Source organism: Pteropus alecto, unplaced genomic scaffold (genome assembly GCF_000325575.1).
Source record: "Pteropus alecto unplaced genomic scaffold, ASM32557v1 scaffold44, whole genome shotgun sequence".
Classification (NCBI taxonomy): Eukaryota; Metazoa; Chordata; class Mammalia; order Chiroptera; family Pteropodidae; genus Pteropus; species Pteropus alecto.
Window position 1 is genome coordinate 6345969 of NW_006436812.1, and position 16075 is coordinate 6362043.

General features: G+C 59.7%; 2 protein-coding genes across 2 annotated transcripts; both read left to right on the forward strand.

Annotated features, from left to right (window-relative positions):
* Positions 1-1183: 1183 nt before the first annotated feature.
* On the forward strand, positions 1184-6986 carry TEKT4 (tektin 4). The gene is made up of 6 exons (XM_006913992.1): positions 1184-1717; positions 3614-3684; positions 4069-4212; positions 4877-5099; positions 5788-5942; positions 6770-6986. Exons 1-6 carry the CDS (start codon positions 1184-1186, stop codon positions 6984-6986), a joined length of 1344 nt encoding a protein of 447 aa, XP_006914054.1.
* A 5210-nt stretch (positions 6987-12196) lies between these two features.
* C1QTNF8 (C1q and TNF related 8) lies at positions 12197-13672 on the forward strand. Its single transcript, XM_006914209.1, has 2 exons — positions 12197-12401; positions 13122-13672. Exons 1-2 carry the CDS (start codon positions 12197-12199, stop codon positions 13670-13672), a joined length of 756 nt encoding a protein of 251 aa, XP_006914271.1.
* Positions 13673-16075: the final 2403 nt, after the last annotated feature.

A 16075-nucleotide genomic window follows, 5' to 3' on the forward strand; every position in this document is an offset into this window, starting at 1 on the left:
GAGTTTGTGTAAAAAGCAGGTTCTAAATAAGACGTGGATAGTGGTCCCACCCTGAGTGGGCCCTGTATATCTATTGCCCTCTGGGGAAACCAAGGCACAGAGAGATTCTAGGACATCCCTCAGGCCACATCAGCCCTGGGGATCACCTGACCGCCTGCCCTCAAGGGCAGGCTCTGGCTCAGTCTGGGTTGGGGAAGATTCAGGCTGCTATCCCCAAGCCTACACTTATGAAGCACCTATTCTATACCAGGAGATATAAATGCCATCATTGCAGTGAGAGGTGCCAGTGCCGAGGGAAGAGGGCACTGTGGGGCCAAGGGCGTCAAGAGCTCAGGCTGGTGTGTCTGAATGGGTCCTGGGGCTCCCGTGGCTCTAGTGGAAGTGGGGCAGGGGCAGGATGATAGAGGGGCAAGGCGCTGGGAGCGATGGGTATCCTGCTAAGTGTGTGTGGGGGAGGGGGTGGGTGAAGGGGGGAGATGTTCCTGTGGGAGGAGCTGGGGCTGGGGCCCATCCAGGCCAGAGTTTTAGCTGGCTGAGATGGGAGAACCGAGAAGCTGCTGCCCCAGCACCGCCACATTTCTTGGCCAGCTGCGCCCTCTGCTGCCCATGTGGGGCATCACTCTCTTGCTGGGGCTCCCTATCCAAGATGAGGAATGAGTAGAAAATGTGCCCCAGACCAGACAGTCATATTTCTTGCCCATCTCCCCTTCCCCCTGGGGGGCTCATTCATGAGCCCTGGGTGGCCTTGGGGACACCATTCCCAGGACAGGACCTGCCTCCTCCCATGTGGGGCAGATGTGGACATCTGACTCCAGACACCCATGGGAGGCTGAATTCAACTTCCCATCAAAGACACATCCACCCCAGCGTGCCCAGGGGGAAATCTCACTGGGGCAAATAAGACAAGCAGGAGACGATAGGGCCTGACCTCGGGCTTCCGGTCCCAGGTGCAATGCCTCCTCTAGCCAGACACAGCCCATGATGGGTAGGGTTGAGGCCTGCCTGGCCCTTTAAGAAAGCCACTGAGGGAGGGGTTCCTGTTGCCCAGCAACAAGAGGGTTTGGCCTATACCTGTCACTAGGAGACCAGGAGACGTTCTGCTCTGGGGACAGAGTGGCCAGAGCTGCCCTGCTGACTGTGGCAAGTGCCCCACCCACCAACCTGTACCTGGGCTGGTGGCACCATGGCACAGACAGACGTGCTCCTGACCAAGCAGCCTGCCCCACAGACAATACCCGCATGCGAGCTGCCCCCCAAGCTGTACGATGTGGCCCGCAACACGGGTGCCTACACGTCCTCAGGCCTGGCCACCAGCGGTTTCCGCACGGCCAAGTACCTGGTGGATGAATGGTTCCAGAACTGCTATGCTCGCTACCACCAGGCCTTTGCCGACCGTGATCACTCGGAGCGGCAGCGCCATGAGAGCCGGCAGCTGGCCGCTGAGACAGAGGCACTGGCACAGAGAACCCAAGCGGACTCGACCCGGAAGGTGGGCGAGCGCCTGCAGGACATGCACTGCTGGAAGTCAGAGCTGCAGCATGAGGTGGGCGAGCTGGGTGCTGAGACTGACCTGCTGCTGGCCCAGAAGCAGCGAATAGAACGTGCCCTGGATGCCACAGCCGTGCCCTTCTCCATCGCCAGTGACAACCTTCAGTGCCGAGAGCGCCGCCAGCACCCTGACCTCGTGCGTGACTACGTGGAGATGGAGCTGCTGAAGGTGTGGGCCCATTTGGCTCCCAGGGGCTGGCAGACCTGGGCCACCCTTAAGTTTCTGCAGGGAGCATGACCTACACAGGGGCCCAAGGGTAGACACAGTGTGACCCCATGACATGGGTTGGCAGAGGCTTTTGTGCCCATGCCCCTCTGCACACACAGGCAGAGAAGCTGGCTGTTTGTAGATCAAGGGCCAGAACTGAATCTTGGGTCCTAGATGCTGAGGCAGCCTCAGGCTGGTGGCAGGGTCACTCAATGGGGAGGCGCTGTCGCTGTACAGCATGCTGGGTTAAGGGCACCATAGCCTGGGGGCAGCATGTGGGCTCAAGCACATATGGGGGCTGGACCTAAACCTTGGGGCTTGTCCACTGGTTCCAACTGCATGTCTAGGGCCCCTGCACTGTCCCCCCACCCCACATTATGGTTCACATTGGGGGTGAAGCAGGGCACAGGCCATGACAGGATTTACAATTGGGATGTGTGTTGGAGATGTTTGCCTGAGGATGAGACAGTAAGAGGCCACTGAGGCAGGGAAAGGCCCAGCCAGTACACCCCACAAGCCCTAACACCCCTCCACGCACACCCCGGGCATGGGGAGGAACCTGAGCTGAATCCCAGGGGCAGCGCTTGAGGTCTGGGGGTATGTGCAGGGCCAGGAAGCCCTTCTTGGTTAGGTCCTGGTGGCACCTGCACTCACTGGGTGGTCCCTTGGTCACTTCAAGTTCTAGTACTCTCTGGGTAGCCCCTCAGGTCACCTGATCATGCAAATTAAGCCTGACCCTGAGCTCCCAGAGGCTGAGCCCACCATAGCAACTCCGCTGGAAACCTGTGGTGAAAATCCAGGCACAGGCCAGTAGTACGGTGTGGATAGGATGAGAATGGGGTGGAGGCCACATTCATCCCACAAGGAGCCTCCAATCCAAACCTGGAAGGACCTGTCCTGGGGTAGTCCCATAAAGATCAGGGGGGCTACTCAGTCTAGGCCCCTGATACTGGTAGTGCAGAGTTCCCAAACCTCTCAGAGCTTGGGAACCTCACCTATGAACAGGCTGCAAGCCATAGGCATGCATGAGAGATTTGGGGAAACAGGCAGCCCAGCCAGGGGCTCAAGGCATCCCCTGCACCCGTCTCCAAGATCAGGCCAGAAGCTTGAGTCCCTCACCTCTCCCTCCTGCCCACCCTTGGGGTATAGCCCCTCTGCCCTGAGCCAAGACCCCTTGCCCAGAAGTGCATGAACTACTATTGTGCTGCACAGATGGAGACACAGACCAAGAGACAGACCTGGACACATGTATGTTTAGTGCCTGATTGGGGGTGAAAATTCAAATCAGGGGAAACGGTTATTTGTACACAGAAAACGAAGCTGTCGAGGTAGCACAAAGAAAGGTGGGGAACCCCCTGCATTCTCTGTGGAAAAGGCCTCTCTGTGCCCACGGCCCCAAGGGGCAACCCCATTCAGAAGGCTGTTGGCCTGGCTGTCCACGGGCCAGTGGGCAGGCTGGAGCCCTCAGTGCCCTGGACAGGCTACGGGGACAGCCTCCAGAAATCAGGGGGTGCTGGGTGCCAGACAAGTGAGAGCTGCCGCTGGATGACCCTCCTCTCAGAAGTCCAGTAAAAGCCCTCAGAGGAAAAGACCCCATGCACCGCACTGAACAGAATGTTCAAAAGCCCAGAATAAACCTGACAAGGAGAAGCAGGGCTCATGCCCCATTTTCCAGGAAAGAGACCAAGGTAACAAGGCCCATCGCCCCCTAGGTAGGGGTCAAGTGCCAGCTGAGCCTCCAACATCTCCGGGTGTCTCCCCAAATCTCAGTTCCTTCTGGGTGTTTAAGGGGCTGACTGCGGGCCCACAGGAGCCCCACCATCAGAGTCTCACCAAGGATGGGGTCTTCTCCCCCAGGAGGCCGAGCTCATCCGGAACATTCAGGAGCTGCTGAAAAGGACTATCATGCAGGCCGTGTCCCAGATTCGGTGGGTTTCCAGGCCATGGGATAACCCGTGTGCGCACCACTCAACCTGGCTTTTGGCAGAAAGTCAGGGTGACCAGGCCCTGAGGCTCAGGGTTAGGGGGCTTGCCCTAGGTCATAGCAAGGAACATAAGCCAGAGTACCAGGTGGTAGTGGGAGGTAGCAGATTCCTGCATGGCCTGGGGGACCTGGGTGTCCACCGCATCAGGGTGGGGGGAGGGAAAGCTGCTCCTGGACAATGCTGGCTTGGTGGGCCTGGACATCCGGGGCACCCGATGCTGGGCAGATGAAATATGCCTGCTGCTGGGGTTTGATCTGCCCAACACCCTGGCGGGCCCAGCTCCCCACCACCCTCTGTGCGAATGCAGGCCCTGTCTGCTGCCCCCAGGATGAACCGAGAGCACAAGGAGAGGTGTGAGATGGACTGGTCTGACAAGGTGGAGGCCTACAACATCGATGAGACCTGCGCCCGCTACCACAACCAGAGCACCGAGGTGCAGTTCCACCCGCACTCCACCAAGTTCGAGGAGAGGTGGGCCCCCCCAGCCTCACCAAGGGATCCTGCCCGCAAACACACTGTCCCAGCACTCCCCCGTTCCCAGCCCTTGCCCTCACAGCTCCCTCTCCCCAGGTCCTGCTGGGGCTGCTGGTCTCTCTGCTGAGGGTCCTCTACAGCCCCACTGGCCTCTGAGGCCCTCACCACCGATGGCCCGCCCTCCTGCAGCTCTCTGCTCCTAGTGATGGGCAGCGATTAGGACCCCTGTCCAAGTGTCAGCCCCACACAGTTCACCAGAGCGGCGGGGGGCTGCACAGGGCGACAGGACCCAGGGATGGGGGATCCCCGCAAGCAGAGGGCAAGGGCACCAGACGCGGACTGACCTGCAGTTCCACACGCGGCCGATAGGGGCGCTAGGCCCTCGCCCATCGTAGCGCAGCCCTGGGCGGCGCAGGAGACACAGTGAAGCTCCAGGCGGCGCTGAAGGGCGCGGTGCAGAGCTGGGGTAATGGTCGCAGGAGATACGGGGGACGTAAGGGGTGCGGGGTCGCGAGGCGGCTCTGGAGCCTATAGGGGTGGTTGTTTGTGCTGGGGCGCCGAGGACACGAGGGTGCGGGGGCGCGGGGAAGGCCTGGTGGGAACAGGAGCCGTTGGCAGGTGCCCCCACCGACCGCGGTGCTGGCCCGCTGCCCACCCGCAGCGCCTCCACGCCCGAGTCGTGGGCCAAGTTCACACAGGAGAACCTGCACCGCGCAGAGCGGGAGCGCCTGGCCTCGGTCAACCTGAGGGGGCTCATTGACTGCATCCTGCGAGACACTGCCGAGGACCTGCGGCTGCAGTGTGACGCCGTGAACCTGGCCTTCGGGCGCCGCTGTGAGGAGCTGGAGGATGCACGTCACAAACTGGGGCATCACCTGCAGAAGGTGGGTTCGGGCTCGCAGAAGCTTCGCCCAGGACACATCCAAGCACTCCCAGTCCGATCTTGGGGTCTCGGAACCCATAACTAAAGAGAGACCAGGCCCCTGTGACCCCTCACTCCCCCTCCTGTCGCCACTATGCCCTGGTCACTACCTGGCCTTGCTCCTCCCCCTTTTCTTCCTCTCTCATCCTGAAGGACCCCAAAGGCAGGGCCCCCACTTCTCCCTGGACCCTCGTTTAACCCGTGAAAATCCAGGTGACATTGGAAGTGGTCTACTGGCATTGCCACCCTGGTCTATTGGCACTGATCTGGGGGGCTGTCAGGTGTGAGCAAGAGGGAAGGTGGGAGGAGGTAGTTCAGGCCTGGCAGGGCTCTGACTCCCAGCTCTCAGGGTGGCCTTTGCTGCCTCCAAGTCTCGCCCGTTCTTGGCCAGGGTTGGGGGCTAGTGACCACCAGGACTGGAGGGCTTTCAGACCAGAGCTGCAGGACAACCGGCGTGCTGTTTCACCCCAGCCGCCTGGGTGCCTTTGGAAGGGCCAAGGTAGCCGCGCACGTCCTCCTTGCCTCCATGCTTCCTCCAGAGCCAGCAGACAGACTGCTCGCTGGACATAGGCCCAGGGCTCAGGGAGGAGGCCAGGCCCATCCTGGCGGCCTGCGTTTCCCGGGGCCCATGGGGACTGTCCTGTGTGCAGACGCTTCGTGAGATCACGGACCAGGAGCATAATGTGGCAGCGTTGAAGCAGGCCATCAAGGACAAGGAGGTGCCTCTGAAGGTAGCTCAGACTCGCCTGTATCAGCGCTCACACCGGCCCAACGTGGAGCTGTGCCGAGATACCGCCCAGTTCAGGTACGAACCTGGGGTAGGCCAGGTGACTGCCCCCGCCAGGTGCTGGCCCTCCCCCCCACCCAGGTGCTGTCCACCTGCCTCCAGGCCTCCTTCAGCCTCTGGGACCCCCATGAACAACCCCCACTATACACAGCACCCTGAAAATGTGTTGAGAAGACACCAGGACCTCATGCTGGTGCTTCTAGAAGGATAAGCTTCTAGAAGCAGCTCACACAAGCAGGCATTTGCACTTCCCCATTCCCATCCAATGGGACAGGCTTTGGGGAGCACTGAGTGTCAGGGCTTCAAGTGCCAAGGACAGTAGGGCACTTCCCACTTCAACTCATGCTGTACAGCCTTCCCCGTGAGGAATTTGGGGGTCTGAGTCCACCGGCATCATGAAGCTGTCTATACCTCTAATGTCATGGTGGACTCATGTCCTGGGCTGAAGCCACTGGTGGGATCATGGTTTTTGTTTTTCTAACTTACCGAGTGCTCAGCTGCCGTTGTGAGCAGAACTAAGCCCACCTTGGCATTCCTCCTTCCCTGTCCCTTGATTCATTTGGGAAAATTGGGGCCTCACTCTATCCTGCTTTCAAATGCCAAGAGTAGATAGAACTGGGGAGCCCTTGGGCCTTGAGTGGAGCCCTGGCCCCAGCCCACTCCAGCTCTGTTGGTGGGCTTCCCTTTGGGAACTTTGGGGTCCATTTATGGCTGAGCATCTTGGCTGGGACCCCTCACCAGGGTTCTCATCCTTTGAATCTCCAGCCTCACCCCTCCCAACCCAAAAGCTCAGTCAGTGTTCTCATGACAACTCAGCTTACACCTCCCTCCTCCAAATCCCCCAGGCTGGTGAATGAGGTGGAAGAGCTGAACATGTCCCTTGCTGCACTGAAGGATAAGCTTCTAGAAGCAGAGCAGTCACTGCGCAACCTGGAAGACACACGCATGAGCCTGGAGAAGGACATCGCCGTCAAAACCAATAGCCTCTTCATCGACCGCCAGAAGTGCATGACCCACCGTGCCCGATACCCCACCATCCTCCAGCTGGCTGGCTACCAGTGACCCGGGCTAGCACCACAACGGGGCAGGCCTGCTGGCCTTGGCCAGACTCAGGCAGGGTCCCGTCCTCCAACCCTCAAGTAAAGAGCCTGTTAGTTTTACACTCGTGGCATTGTGCTCAGGATGGAGTCTAGATGCCACTGCCTGGGTAATTGGGCTTTGCCTATGGACCCTATTGTTTTAGCCCCTGGGAGGCGAGGGCTCAGAGCATTTGCAAGGGCAGTTCTTCCTGCTCAGTGTGCTCCCAGTTACCACCAGGGGAGAGGGGTCAGTCAAGGATGGTAGAAGCCCCACCTCATGGCTCAAGCAGACCATTGGAGTTCCAGCCCCTCCCCGGCTCCAAGCCCCTCTCCCACACCCAAGGCACAGACGGGTTTCTCTGTCCACCTGGGTCACCTGCAGAATACTTTAGAAGAAGTATCACCTCCCATCCTACAGAAGCCACACCAGTCATCATAGCCTCCGATCACCACAGTGATAACGTGCTTTTTTTCTTCCATGTGCCCTGGACACTGCCAAGGCGAGGCTGGCTGGCTGGCTCTCCTCTCATTAGTGGGAAGTGAACCTGGGGCAGAGGTGTCAGAACACACTGCTGGCCCGGCTGGCTCTCCCCTAAGGGACTTGGCCCTGGGGGCTGCGGGCATCCATGCAGCACCTCAATGCCCCTTCAGGGCACCAGCCCATGCCTGGGGGTAGTGACCACCTGGGAAACCCATGGGACCTCTCTCTGCCACTCCCACTTGGCACAGGGTGGGCACCTTGGAGGGCAGGCCCTGAACTGGGGTGGAGGAGTCCAGGTTAGGGAGGGCCTCCACACCCAGACACCTTGGCCACCTTCACAGGGGCAGTCTTCTCGTTAGCCCCCTCCTTAGCCAGTGAGTGAGTCAAATGTGTGGGTTGGTGGAGACCACAGAGCCCCTGCTGCCCACCTGATGCCATACCACTCTGCACCCTGCGCCCACATCTCGGGCAGAAATGCAGTCCCCAGGGAGGACCAGGCACTTTTGTGGAGGGGCAGGTGGCAGTGAGGCCCCTCTCGCTATGCCCCCGTACCCCGCCACAGATGAACTCCTGGCTGCTGTTCCTTCCCCAGCAGCAGCTCATCTACAGGACTCCCAGGGACATGTCCATTAGGACTGGGAGATAATAACTCCTGCTGTGAGCACTCCTGCCACTCAGACCTCTATCATTGCCCCACAGCAGAGGCAGTGTTCCCATTGGTGCTAAGGGTCTCCTCATCCAGGCCCCCTAGAGAGCGGAAGCTGATAGGAGCTAAGTGAGAGGGGCTGTGCAAAGCTTATTATCTCTAAAGCTTGGTAATGGTACTAAGCAGGGAGGGCGGTGGGCATGGTCCTAGGGGACCGCCTGGCTGGGCTTCATTGTCTATAGTTCTCTGATGGCCACAATTGTAGAGACCAATGACCAGACTCTGGAGCTGAGCGGTGAGTCCAGGCCACACATCAAATACCCCGAGGCTCAAAGGAGCATTAGCTTCTCTGGCAGGCCCAGGATGGCCAGTTGCCATCAGCAGGGATTTGGTCCCTGCAAGGGTGGGTGGCTGACCCTGTGGGGCCACGAGGCTCAGCCATGCTCCCGTCGTCACGGAGATACCAGGCGGCATGTCCAAGCGATGGCTATTTCTGTCCAGGAGCCTCGTTCTCCTGCCACCTGCTGAGTCACCCTTGGTGTTTGCTGACCACCTCTGCTCAGAGCCCTGCCTTCCGGCCCACGCCAGCATCGTACCCCAGCTCAGTTCCCAGAGGCAACTTAAATGCAAGGCACATTTAACATACTGTTCCCTCCCCCAAGGGGATGCTCAGTGAATGCCCATCTCTTTTGGAGGGCTGCTCTGCCTGCTGGCAATAGGGAGTGGACAGCAGGAGGCACGGGGAGGGACACCAGGCCTGCAGCATGGTGAAGCCTGCAGCGTGCCCCCCTGGCTGTGCTTCACCCATGTCCATCTAGCAGAGGGGATACTCCCACCATTCTGAGCCCATCGGTGCCCATTTACAGGTGGGAAATCAAGGCTCAGATACAGAGAGTAGCAGAGCTCGGGTGTCTGTCTGCCTTTTTCTGGGAGCCCCAGAAGCAATAATGGGGTGGCAGAGAGGAGCCCCTGGCCTTCCCTGGGTCCACCAGCTCAGCTAGGATGTGGTGGTGAGAGGCAGGGGCCTAGGCTGCTCACCACCCTGAATGTCGCCTGCCAAGCTGCCCACTGTCTCAGAGCCAAATCACAAGGCATGGGGGCTGCAGGGGCTGCAGGACAGTGAGTCAGGGCTCAGGATCTCAGGTCTTTTCACATCCCCTCTGTCTGTGCCACTCGCCAACCAGGGGCGAAGACAGCTATCCCCTAAGGGTGCCGCTGGGCCTGCTGGAGTGTGAGCTGTCATCTCTGGGAGATGGGGCCAGTCTGGGAACTGGCTCCAGCTGGCATAGCCCCTGCCCACAGTTTCTACCAGCTCCACTCACCCTTAGCCTGGCACAAGAAGCCCCCCGCCACAGGCAGGGCCACCTCAGTCTTCTCTCCTTATCCTATCCTATCCCTCTCTGGTTATCAGTGAGGAGAGCTGGTGTGGGGGAGCTAGGAAGAGAACCAGACCTGTGGCTGGGCCTGGAATAGCAGAAATGGGTGAGCCAGCACCAGCTGCCCACAGCCTGCCTGTTCCCCAGGCCATGGCTGATGCCTCCCCCACAAGTGGCCTGGCTTGGTGTGTGTGGGTATGTTTCCCAGAAATTGCATGTTCCCAGGTCCAGAGGCAAAGGCGCCAGGTTCTTCCCCTAGGCCCAGTGCCCAGCTTTCCAGACCCAGAACAGGGATGAAGACAGACCCTGATGTGGGCTCAGCTTTAGGCTCACAGTGGGCAAAGCCCCTGCCTGCTACTGCCTGGGAGGGGGGCCCTATGAGTCATTCCCGCTGGTGGGCATAATGGGGACACAACCCTTATCCACTGGAAGCCTGAGATGATGTCAAGAGGTACCCCCAACAGGGTATTACAGCAAGCTTCTTGCTCTGCTGGGCACCATGACCTGAGAGGTCACAGGGGATGAGGGAGCAGACACCACGGGCCTGGCCAGACGCTGCTCTCCTGGGTTTCGTCCACCAGCCCCAGTCCTCACTTCCCAGTCAGAAACAGGAGGTGTCACAGTTACCAGGTGGGCCGGTCACAGGCACGGTGGCCATGGTCTGCCCCCCTCCCCCCGCCACTTTGGCCTCCAGCCCCTGACCAGTCTCCTCCCAGCCTCCCCAATTCCCCACCCAAGTCACTGTACCCCAGATGGAGGAGGCCCATGGCACCATCCCACAACTCACCAGTCCCAGAAGTTCCAGGTCCCCAGGGTCATACCACGGCATAGGTCTGGCAGAAGAACTGTGGAGCCTACACGGCAAGGTTATGCAGACCCTTTGGCAGGTGGTGAGTGAAGGGCAGGCCGGCAGTGGAGGGCAGGCTGGAAGCGGACAGCAGGGCCCTGTGATCCTCCTGCCGGGAGCTCTGAAGCTGGCCTGAGGCCTGTTGGTCTTGGATGGCCCAGAGGAAGCCGTGGGCGCCTGGGGCAGGCATGAAAGGGCTCTTTCACAGGCTGCTGGGGCAGTGATGCTGGAGACGTCCAGACAGGCAGCAGCGCTCGACTGTGAAATGGTAACAGGGATCGGGGTGCGGTGGGGTGGTCTTCATAGCCCCCCTGAGCAGGCTGGGCTTGCAGGGGTCTGTGCTATCCTTAGACCCCAGCAGGAGGGAGGCTTCAGCCCAGACTGTCTTCTGGGCAGGCCAGGTAGCCAGGATGCCTAGGACCCCAGACCTCCAGTGGGATGGGGTGGGGACTCCAGCTGCACCGGCCTGCCTAGTGAATGGGATCCCTGGGAGACTCCCACTCCTGTCAGATCCCTCCATGGGAGGAGGCCAGGAAGGTCTTGCAAGGTCCAGTGAGGCTGGGGGCAGGGGGACTCAGGGTCTGCTGGACTTTGGGGGTGGGGTAGAGAGAAGGGTTCCCATCTGCCAGGGAAGCTCAGCCTAGGAGTGGGTCTCAGACCCACCATGCAAGAGGAAGAACCTTGCCCTGGACTGCAGTCCCAGAGGGCTCCCTGGAGAAGGGGGCCTGGGTCTTTGTTCAGCAAAGTTGGGCTACAGGGCAGAGTAAGAACCCCAACTTCACATGCTTGCCCTTACAGGAGACCAGCCCTGGCTGAGCCTCCTGGATGCAGCTCTGGGGAGACCACTCGCCAGGGGAAACTGACGCCCACGTGCATGCAGGGCTCACCCAGGAGCCCCCAGCAGCTTCTGGTTGAACCAAGAAGTGGTGCCTCGACCTAGAATAGATGGGCCAAGTATCATGCAGGGAGGGGGTGTGGACGCAGGAGGCCTAGGACTAGCGAGGGTTGAAGATCATCCTTTCCGCATCGGGGTGGGAGGGGTTCACATGGGTAGCCTCTTAAGTTGCTCTCCCTCCCTCTCCCGGGATCTCAGGTCTCCTGGTGTCCGCCCTCTGCCCAGCTAAGCAGCAGGCAGAAACTGTCTCACAAAGGCCCCACCCAACCTGGGATCCAGGCCCAGCCTTATGGGGCGCGGCACTACTCTTCAAAGCTGCCCCTCCCCAAGGGTTCTGCCTGGCCACAGGAGGGTGGGGGACTTAGAGGGTTGATTCAGAGTCCCCTTGGCCATGGCAGCTACCCCTGCATCTGCCAGGTGTGGGGTCCCCAGCCATGAGGGCTTTAGGGTCCAGGACTCCCTGACTCTAGGCAGTTAGGGTGCCTGCTACAGCCCAGAGCTAAAACCCCAGGAGGGGTAGGAGCCCACAGAGGGAACAGCCCCCGAAAAGAAGCCTAGATGGAGCGGGGCTGCCTCAGCCACTCTTGCTGGAGGCTCTGGGAGGGCAGGTGTGAATTGTCTCCTGTGCGGGCCCCTTGGATTAGTGGTCGAGGAGGATTCTGAGGGCACATCCAGGTTCAGGGATGGGGATCCTTAGTCAGGGGCAGGGGCTGAATATCACAGAGGGGTGTGTCAGGCACTCTGTCTGGTTCCGGATGAGGCTCTGGCCCTGCCCACTACAGCACCTCAAAGGACCCCAGCTGTGTATTCTATACGGTCCCATGGTCCCATCTTCCGTCTCCCCAGACAAAGGGGCAGAGCTGCCTGCTGTGAAGTCTGGAGCTCAGAAGGGCATCTCCTGCTCAGATGTCCTCCCCTCCTCTTCCCATCTTCTAGGCTCTGGCCCAGATGGCAGCCTCTGCCCTCCTGCTTCTCTTGGTGCTGCCTGCAGGAACCTGGCCCAGCCTGGGGCTGCCGCGGCGACAGTGCGTGCACTGCTGCCACCCAGCCTGGCCCCCGGCTGCCCCTGGTTCATATGCCCCTGAAAATGATGGGGAGGAGTGGGTGCAGCTGCCCCGCATTCGGCCCACCATCGACATCTCAATCCTCAAAGGTGAGTGTCATGGAGAGGTGTGGTCCCAACTTGTCCCCTGAATAGGGAGAAGGGAACAGGAGAGCAGGTCAAAGCCCCGAGGCCTTGATTTAGTCAGAATAGCTCTGGGAAGGTACATGGGGCCTGGATGGGACACTCAGAGTTGTGACTCTTTGCCCCTGACAGCTTTGTCAAGGCCATCTGCCCCCCAGCCACCCTCTCAAGCAGGAAGCAAAGTGGCCTGGAGACGGGGCAGTGAAGAGAGCAGGACTTGAGCCTCCCTTTAATCCTGCTCACCTGCTCTGCAGTGACCCTCCCAGGCCCAGCTCCCACAGAAAGTAGGGAAGGGAAGCCTGGGTACCCCTTGTGAGAAGACAAGAGAGGATGAGTTCAAGAAGGCCTCACCCTGGGGGACTAGAAAGCAGCCTCATGAAGGTTGGATTTGGGTACCAACTTCCCGGTCCCCTCGTCCTTCAAAGCCCAGTTCGGACCTTTCCTTTGGCAACTGCCTGGACCCCAGTCATTCCCACTGTCCTGCTGGTCCCGACATGACAATCTGCACAGGCCCCAGAACAACCACAACTTTGGGTTGTGGTTCATTGCCCTGTGTGAGGGGCGGGTTAGCACCTGCCTTACAGACAAAGAAACTGAGGTTTGGGGAGGTGAGGTCACTGGCAAGGCCACATGGCCAGCAAGTGGATCCCAAGCCTTGACCAGAGGCATCTGCTTGCTCCCCTGCAGGTGAGAAGGGAGAGGCAGGGGTCAGAGGTCGCTCTGGTAGGAGCGGAAAAGAGGGCCCACCAGGCTTCCGGGGCCTCCAGGGCCGCAAGGGCCAGAAGGGACAGGTGGGGCCACCAGGTGCTCCATGCCAGCGTGCCTACGCTGCATTCTCTGTGGGCAGGCGTGAGGGGCTGCACAGCGCTGATGCCTTTCAGGCCATGCCCTTCGACACGGAGTTGGTGAACCTGGATAGCGCCTTCGACCTGGCCTCTGGCCACTTCTTCTGTGCTGTGCCCGGTGTGTACTTCCTGAGCCTCACGGTGCATACCTGGAATTACAAGGAGACCTACCTGCACATCATGTGCAACAAGCAGGCCACAGCCGTGCTGTATGCACAGCCCAGTGAGCGCAGCGTCATGCAGACCCAGAGCCTGCTACTGCCGCTGGCTGCTGGTGACACTGTCTGGGTGCGCATGTTTCAGCGTGACCGCGATAATGCCATTTATGGAGAACATGGGGACCTCTACATCACCTTCAGTGGCCACCTGGTCAAGCCAACCACCGAGCTCTAACTGCTGCAGAGAAGCCCCCACGTCACGCCCAACCCTTCATTGGCACTCACTCCCCAGACACCCCCAGCCCAAACTTACCCTCACAGCTGAGGATGGATGCCAGCAGTGCTTGAGTACTGACAATATGTAGTGATTGAGCACCGACTTGTGTGCAGATGCTGAGCTGAGTGCCAGAGGTGTGGCAGGAACGAGACGGACTTGGAGCCTGCCCTGATGGGGACTGGCACAGACCGAATGTTCACACAAGAAATTTGGGATGAAGACCATAGGCATGGGCATGCTGGCAGGGGCAGCGGGGGGAGGCGGAGCACCTCTGCGCGTGATGGAGTTTTCCTCCTGGTTGAGCGATTATTCTGCTAATAAAGGGCTGTAGAGTTATTTGCAAAGTACCTACTGGGTGTTGGGCTGGATACAGGGGAGGCCAGGGGTCAAATGCATTTGCTGGCCCTCTCAGAGCTGATTCTAGCAGAAAATTTGCTAAATTCCAGGGGTACAAATGGGGTAGGGATGAGAGTCATGTCCTGGGATGGACACGCAGTCCAGTTCTGATGGGCTGATTTTCCGGGGTTCCCAGTGTCCTCTCATCTGTCTGGAATGGGCTGGGTGGTGGAGGAATACTATATCTTACTGTGCATCAGAGCCCAGGGGAGCCCCACACCCCCATTGTGTCACCTCACACTTAGATGTGGCTGAAATTGGGGCCTGGCAGTGACGGAGAAGTCAGTGGGCCATACCCAGTCCCTGCAGGCAAGGGCGTAAGTGGAGCTTGGCCACGCTCACTCCACAAGAGGCCTCAGTCCGCCCCATGGGTTGGAGCCATCAGGCTGCCCTACCCTAAAGTCCACTCTGAGTCTCTTCCCTTCTTGCCGCATGTCTTCCAGCCACTCCAGAAGCTTCTGCCTAGTCTCTCTGGCCCCATCACTGCCACCTCTTCCCTGGGGCCTCCCCTAGCATCTGCTTCCATGGCTGCTCTCTCCTGAGCAAGGATTCTGGGGCAATGAGGCATTCGGGCCCTGGCAGGAGCAGAGTCTGGAATCACTAGAGCCTGGCAAGCTGGCTGAGGTCCTGAGCCATGTGAAGCTGCAGGCTGGCCAGCTGAGCAAAAGATGTAGGAGGCCTCATAGAGGGAGAGGCCATAGGCCACCAACTTGGGCTCGGGAGGTGGTAGTTAGTGGCTGCTGGCAGCCCCAGGCCCCTCTCTCCTGAGGAGCAGACTGCCCACCAGGGGCCTCATGGGTGCTAGACAGGCATAAGCCTCCTTCAGTCCTCATCCACCTTTGGGGCCCAGGGCCCAAAGAGCACTCAGACCTGGCTGGTCCTCCTCTCCTTCTGCCCCTCCCACCAGGACCCCAGCCCATTGTGAGATGAGCTCCACATTTGCCTGACTCTGGGGCTGAGGATCCTTCCTCAGATAGTCAGCTGATGGGGGCGGTGGAAAGGGGATGGAAACCTCTTCATCCATTTCACCCCCTCATCCTTGTGCTGGGGGAGGGGACGAATCAGGAACACGATGGCCCTCCCCACCACCATGGAGCTCAGGAAACCCTGAGCTGAGGTTGACCGAGTAGTTCCACATTCATTCTAAGGCTGAGGGCCGAGGGAGGGAACCTGGTCACAAAGGCCTGGACAGATGAAGAAACTGAGGCCTGCAGGGGTCTACAGAACTCCCAAGCGTGTGTGGTGCTGGGAGCTGGCATCCCCATAGACTGGACTATCCCATCTAAGTGTGGCCTGGACAGAGGAGGAGTGAGAAGAGGGGGCCCCTTTTGTTGTCCATGCAGGGCCTATCTGCAGGAGATGGGCTCCCTGCCAGCTGCCCAGGCCTGCAGCCTCCTGAGCAGAGGGCACATTGATGGGCACACTATGGACCCTGCCCCATGCGTGTCCACCCACAGCTTCCCACCCATGGCCTGGCCCACGAGGGCTGTGAGGGTCTGCCCTTCTGGGCTGCCATCTCAGGCCAGCACTGGGAGAGGAGGGCAGGGGCTCCTGGGGTCCTACGTATAAGACCCTCATGCCCTATGTGCAGGATCTACAGGAAGCTGAAACCCAGGGACTATGGGTCCCTGTGCTCAGATCTTGGCCAGGCCTTGACTCCAAACCCCAGCACCAGCCCTGGACCCCCATACTATGTCCTGAGTTCAGATGAAACAGAACCCTGGCCTGAAAAAGCTACAGACAAGAAGGTCAGGACAGGCATGGGTCTGTGCCCTGAGACTTAACTCCTCAGGAGACCTAAAACGGATACCTGCCCCCCAAGAATGCGAAGGCTGGACAAGCCCCCACTATGGTACATGGCAGGCAGCAGCAGGACTCTGGCGGGGAGGAGGGGGGAGCGTTGTTATGGCCAAGGACTCGGGATAGGGTGTCCTGGGCTGGAAAAGCCACATACAGGATACACCA